The sequence below is a fragment of the Limulus polyphemus genome, unplaced genomic scaffold, assembly GCF_000517525.1.
Source record: "Limulus polyphemus unplaced genomic scaffold, Limulus_polyphemus-2.1.2 Scaffold164, whole genome shotgun sequence".
Lineage (NCBI taxonomy): Eukaryota > Metazoa > Arthropoda > Merostomata > Xiphosura > Limulidae > Limulus > Limulus polyphemus.
Window position 1 is genome coordinate 320,507 of NW_013665774.1, and position 7,347 is coordinate 327,853.

Here is a 7,347-nt window from a genome sequence, read left to right on the forward strand (position 1 = left end):
CATCTGTTTGCAGTGGAAGTTTAGCATAAAAGACATCTGTTTGCAGTGGAAGTTTAGCATAAAAGACATCTGTTTGCAGTGGAAGTTTAGCATAAAAGACATCTGTTCGCGGTGGAAGTTTAGCATAAAAGACATCTGTTCGCGGTGGAAGTTAAGCATAAAAGACATCTGTTTGCGGTGGAAGTTTAGTGTAAAAGACATCTGTTTGTGGTGGAAGTTTATTGTGAAAGACATCTATTTGTGGTGGAAGTTTATTGTAAAAGACATCTGTTTGCAGTGGAAATCGAGTATAAGAACGTCTGCCTGCAATGGAAGTTTAGTGTAAAGACGCCTACTTGTGGAAGTTTAGCATAAAGGGATCTATTTGCAGTAGAAATTGAATGCAAAGACATCTGCTTCCAGTGAAAGTTTATTTCCATATGCTTGGCAACAATTTTGTATCAAACTGCAGAAGACAGCCATCTACAGACCAAGGCAGAGAGACAGACTTTTTGTATAGAAGTAAGCAGTATATTCTCAACAAGACACGAACTGATCAGACTTTCATCTTGTTTTACTTCAATCTTTTAGCAGCCAGTTGTCAAGTTCATACATTTTTATCTTTTCTTGTTTGTTTTTTTTAAAAACCTGCAAAGCTGTACAATGAGCTATCTACACTCTGTCAACCATTGGGAATCAAACCTCTTGAGTTTAAACTTACCCCTGACCCAACTGGGGACTAAACAAATAATAGCTGGTATCTCTTCATAAAATAGTCAGAAAATTCTAACAGCTAATGACTGTTAACTAAATCCTTGATTTGTTACAAATACAAAATCTATTTTACATGGTGAATACAACATACTACTGATATTAAAGACCAGGTAATTATGGAGCAACTATATAAAAAAAAGGCTACAACAGATTAAAAACTTCCAATTTAAAAAAAAAATCTCACCCTGTTATACCAGCATTTAAAGCTTATGGTGGCACAGGTACAGCTAGGTGATGTGCAGTCATCTGTACATCTACAGCTCTACAGAAATGACAAATTCAAAATTAAATCTGTTCTTTAAATCTGTTGTATGTTTTTTATTAAGATAATAATGATAAAGAATATGAAAATGATGAGTTATAAAAGTATAATATTCAAAGCTTAACCCCTAGATACATGCAAATATATGTAAATAAATACACTATGTTAAAATAATATGTATAAAAATGTAATAATACAAAGTTTTGCTATACATCCACATGCAAACCTACAATTATATGTTAGTTTTGATAGAAACAATAATGACATACAGATTATGCACAAACCTACAATTATACGAGTTAAGTTTAAATGAAACAATATAATTAGATACAGATTATACACAAACCTACAATTATACGAGTTAAGTTTAAATGAAATGTTAATTGTGTAACGGATGACAAGAACACAAGATAACTGGAAGATCTTATAAGAGTAATGATTTAGTCTCAAAGTACTTTTTCAGAGCATAATACTCAAACAAGCTTCCTTCTTACAATCAACGGGCCAATATGGACAGACTACTAAAGGTACGAAGATGAAGTGTGAAGAATTGTATAAGAAGCATTAAGTTAACTATTACTGATACTTTAAAGAATATATAATTAAATAATGGATTCACAGTAGTACAAATTTAACTTTTTCTTTATTTTAATACCCATTATTTTGTTGAACAAGGTAGGGCATCAGACATCATCTGCAAGACAGAAGAAATGAACTGAATACTTTTTTTTTAATCAATACATGGAACAACCATATACGTATAACACACTTGAGGAATATGCCAAAACTATAAATACTTAACTCTTTAAACCAATAATTTTTGGCATGTTCTGCTGGAATTATTTTCATGATGTCCTAATAATTATCACCATACCTTGTAAAATTTCCAACTAGTTTTCATCCAAAAAGAAATAAATGTTATTGGACTTTGTCACTATGCAATTTGTATATCGAGACTTTTGGCCAGATGCTGGCAGTGTCCGATCAAGTTTAAATAGTTAATAAACAGAATCTGTACCCCAATGAAAACAAAAAAAAATGTCTGCATTATTTGGTATCTTGCATATGAAACAAAGTGGAATTTGCCCTTTATCACGTATTTTTGATATGTTGAAAACTTTAGAACAAAATGTATAGTTTCTACATATTGTAGTCACTGTTAATCATTCACTGTAAAAGAACAGTCTTTCAAAAGTTTTGAACAAATACACAAAACATTTACCTTCCTACACATAAACTTCAGTTGGATTTTGTAATTGCCAAGAGTTTACTTTGATCCTTGGTTGTTTACAGAACAACAATGCCGAAAAAATGTACATAATAATTTTTATAAATCAATAAGTATGAATGAGATTTTGAATCTTTCTATTTTATTCATGTTTAAATAATAAAAATAAATTTCACTTTCCCAATGTTATACAAGAGCTCCTCATTTTTATAAAATCTACAAAGTAATTAATAATATAAGCAAAAGTAACCATCCTCAGTGATGGGAAAAGGTTAAGTTAATCTATCAATTTAGATTATTTCATGGACTTTAACAAGGTTAATTATGTTATACTCTTTTGTTTCACTCAGAGCCCAAGTTCTGAGTTATTTATACCCCCACCGCGAAAAGTAATTATTGAGCATTTCAGTCATATTAAGAGTTGCTCAACAATAACATACAATAAATCTATGTTTTTATTATTTAAGTTACGTCACATTTTGAAATGTGAATTATAGTGTGATTAATTCCTGATAATTTAGTAGGAAATATCCTGTTTACAAAATAAAATTTGGTATCAACATTATTCATGCCTGTTCTCCCATTATTTCAAAAGTGAATGTTGAGCTTTTCAAACACAGTGTGGGAAGCAGCTTCCATAAATGGGAGACAGTCGAACACTTGGACAGACACCATGGTTCACAATATATGCAAGATACCAAATTTATATAAGTATTCTTGTTTGTTAACCACAAAGATACACAATGGGCTGTCTGCAATGTGCTCACAGTGGATATCAAACCCTGATTTTTAGAGTTATAAGCCCTCAATCTTACTACTGAGCCACTGGTGAGTTATACGAGTAAATAAAAGATATACAATTTAAAATCTGTTTATCTTAAATAGAATACTTAAAAACGCAAATAACTGACTGAAAATCAAAATATAATAACATGAAACACAAAGCTTTCTAAAGTGAAACTTGTTCAAATGACAATGGAATTTCGTCATAAAAGCACTTTCATATTCCAGCCCCATTTGAAAGTTATCAAATTCCCAGAGTGGAAACAGAAAAAAAATATTTCTTTTAATCTGCATACGATTTTTGAATAAGTTTATAAAAAGTGGTTTGAGCAATGAACAAGGCTATTTTTGGGATATCATACATGATATTTGCATAAATTCTTACAAATCCGAAATTTTGTTTGTTCCACACATTTTTCCCAACTAACTTAGCTCATTAGAATATACAAATATTTTCTGACAATCAATTAATTTTCCTAAAACGATATCCACAATTAAACTCTTAATTTCCAAAGTATCTTAAATAATTATTAATACTTAAAAGTGAAAATTTCTTTTTTACCTTATTAATAACACACACAAAGGCTTCCATCTTAAGACTATACTACTTTCTTCATTAAACCTATCATACACATAACTATTTATTAGGCAGCAGGAAGTATGAAATATGATCACACAGTACTTAGAAACTCTTACATTAAAAATTACAAAGATCATACCTGTAAAGATGTGATAGTTCTGTCAATATTGATGGGAGATGTTTCACAGTTTTCAACTATATACAGGAAGTCTTCCAGTTCTCCTTCAGTGTCTAGTCCATTTACACACTGGATTGGATTTCGCTCCTTGCCTCGTGTGATGTCCCTAATTGTACCATGGAATTTAAATGAAGAATTTCTCCTAGTTATAGCAGTTGTTGTTTATTTTAAGTCATTTCTTTAACTGATTTAAATAAAGTTTTCAAATAAATATTTATCTTTAACCAGCTCAGTAACTCGACACTCATGAGATTAAGTGATTTCTTTTTTCACTTAACACTGCCAAGGCAAGTCAATTATATAATGGTAAGCTATAGAAACTGCTCTAGTTGGTATTTAGCAAACTTCAAGTCATTACACCACAAAATCATACTAACTAAAATTAAATTATAAAAGGAGAACAGAATGGTCATGTCAGCAAAATCTTTTAACATCATTATTTGTGTTAATTATAAAGATAACAGATTCTAAAACTTATGAAATTCCCATACAATGAATATAAGCAACATTGAGTTGTTGCTTCTAAAATTGATCAATTACAGGTTTCTGTTGACATTTACTCCCCAGCAGGAATCTGGCCAGTGTACCAAAATCTATTATATTAATACTCAGTGTTTGTCTGTCCTGAAAATGTGCATGCACCTTACTATATAAATGTGCATGCACATGAACTTCATTTCAATGGATGTAAACAAAGGGCAGATGTAAATATCTATTAGTGTACATTTTGTACAACAACATTTTAAACGTTTATCAAAATTTTCAAAAAGGTCTAACATTAGGTTGTAGAATAACATTATTAATTTATTTATTGATAGTATTAAGTACAGTAAAGATTAGCCCTAACTAAACTAAAGCAAGAAAAAGTACACAAAATACAGTGTTAACTTATCTCATTATCATATATAGGACATACTTAATAAAGGCTTAACTAATGTTAAGCCTAAGACAAGTGGACTTATAGATTTTGGTGTTTGCAATTACAATTCTTTTTTTATATTATTCTAGAAATCCTGTATTTAAAATACTATGACAATAAGGATACTAATTTGACTGAAAATATTTTGCAGGTCTGCTAGTAAATAAATATTGTAAAAACACCACACCAATGGGCAAACTTTTACCTATTTGATTTGTTCACATTCTCCTTTAAACTAAGTTCAACAACTGTTTATATATTGAGCTACAAAGAAAAAAAAAATTATAATTACTGTTTGAAGTCTATCAGAGATTGCACATAAGACAAATTCTGAAAGGTCAGTTTTAACCTGTTCACACATTTACCTTTCAAGAATTCTGTCGGCTTGATGCAATTTGCTGGCAGTTACTCTTTTCAATTCTTGGTTCATTTTTAAAACCATCCATGTAGGAGAATTTTTATTTAGACAACACTGAAAAGCACACACACAGACAACAAAAAAAAATCATTATTAAATAATAATTATGACTTTTTATTATTATGAAGAACATCAGACATTTTAAGTGGTTAATAAATATGATGTTCTGTATTATTATTATTATAGTATCATTATCTTTTGCTTTATTATTTAAAATTGATTCTATCATTTGCCATTTTTAATTTAGGGTGCTGCAATGTGATGTAATTGATCTCTTGATATGAATGAAACAAAATGTTGAGAATAAGATTAGTTATATTTAGTAATACTTAAAACAAAAATATAAATATTATATTTTAAACAATTGCAAGGTCACACCTGTACTTTTCTTAGTAAAGAAAGAAAAGAACATGAAAGCTGCATATTAAACATTTATTAAAAAGTTTACATTTAAAATTTTATCTTAAAAACCCCTAGCTGTCACACTGTTAGTTTAAGAAATACTTAATATAAATAACGAACGATACAAACTCCTCTCACAATATAGTCAACAAGGAGTAAAAATCTTTTTCATAGTGGTTGATAATAATGACCACATTAGCTATTAAACAACATACCTAAATTTTATTTACTGTAATAAATCCCCAAAGAAATTTCGAATTTTCTGCCAGCCTTTCAGCTACATTATGTGTGAAAAGGCAATCTTGAACAGCACTTCTTACCACTTAAAAAATAATACTTCCAAATTTTTGTCATTTTTTGGTGAAAATGTTAGCCACTGTGGTATTTGAAAACAAGATTACAATAACTGTCATTACTGTAGACTATATAACTAAACCTGCATGGTTGAACTGAAAAGTCAAGTTTTGCATTTTAAATGAGTTTTAGGCAAACATGTCTGAACCAAGAGAAACAGCACATCAATAACATGTAGGTTAGAAAGAATTTTAAACAAGGAACTTCTTTAATGAATTTAATTATTGCCAAGGAAACTATTTGTATGTCCAGATTCTTCACCTGGAAAAGAAAATTTCCTAAAGAGAATTTTATCATTCATTACAAAGTTTTATATTTATAGGGGAAATAATCACGGATTCTGGAAAGCCAAAATGAAACATAAAAAACTGGTGGCAGCATGGGAGATTTTCTGTCTAAATTCCTATGTTGATTTATGGATTTTGCTTAATTTGATAAAATGTATATTTATAAACTTCAAGTGAAGGTGATGATCAAATGCCAAACATCATAAGTATTGTAACAAAAAAAATATATCGATTGTTTGTTTGAGTGCATATTGCCTATCTTGACATCTTATACATTATTCACAAAATATATGAAATTATCATAATGCACACAAATAAATAGGACAGCAGTATTCATATCCACTGTTATAATTAGTTAAGTGGTTACTTATAGCTAAAGGCTTACTGTGCATTTAAAATATGACAGACTAGGTGCCTAGGTATTTTTTTTAACCAAAATATATATTGCAATACTCACTTCAATTGGTAACTCATTTCCTTTGTTTAGTGCTTCAATGTCTGCTCCTCTTGCAAGGAATAGGCTAAATTATGTCCATCAAATTTGTAAATACTTTAATATTAAAATATAGACCACAAATGGTAAATTAGACAGATACTGTTAAAGATGTGTTATAATGTTGTATAATAACACCTCTAAAGCATTAACTTAATTAAATCATTTTTGAAATGTCTTTGGGACATCTAAGCTTCTAAAACAATGTTCATTTACAGCAACAATAGAATACCATACTAGAAAAATAAAAAAAAGGAATAAATACAATGCCACATGTATAATACCTTCCAGAATTTTAAACCATTTTCACCATCCATGCATTAACAAAATTTTTTAAAACTGCAATAAAAATACATATAATTCATTGTTAAGAAACCAAAGTAGAAACTTTTACAATGCAACAAATGTGTTACCATCAGATCACACGAGCATTTGGTCATATGTAGTCCCAAGTGAAAAAAATGAAATGAAACTGGATAAATTGAAAACATACTATCTCTATGTTGTATACGAGGCCTGTGAGAAAAGTATCCGACCTTTGGCCGGGGAATAAAAACTGGCATACCTGGAGTGTTGGAAACCTAATCACCCTCAAAGTAGTCTCCTTGGGACTCCACACACTTCTCCCAGCGGTGCCGCCATTGTTGGAAGCATTCCGAGAAAGCCTCTTTCGAAATGGAGTTTAACTCG

General features: G+C 30.0%; 1 protein-coding gene across 5 annotated transcripts in view; it reads right to left on the minus strand.

The window, feature by feature from the left end:
* The window catches only part of LOC106477250 (histone-lysine N-methyltransferase EHMT2-like), a 78,196-nt gene that overhangs the window by 17,354 nt on the left and 53,495 nt on the right, over positions 1-7,347 (minus strand). For all 5 annotated transcript variants that reach the window (XM_022381442.1, XM_022381445.1, XM_022381444.1 and 2 more), the window contains exons 17-20: positions 6,622-6,685; positions 5,069-5,175; positions 3,746-3,890; positions 938-1,015 (exon numbers count right to left, since the gene is read on the minus strand). In XM_022381442.1, the coding sequence (XP_022237150.1) occupies positions 938-1,015; positions 3,746-3,890; positions 5,069-5,175; positions 6,622-6,685 (394 nt within the window). The remainder of the gene's footprint in view (positions 1-937; positions 1,016-3,745; positions 3,891-5,068; positions 5,176-6,621; positions 6,686-7,347) is intronic.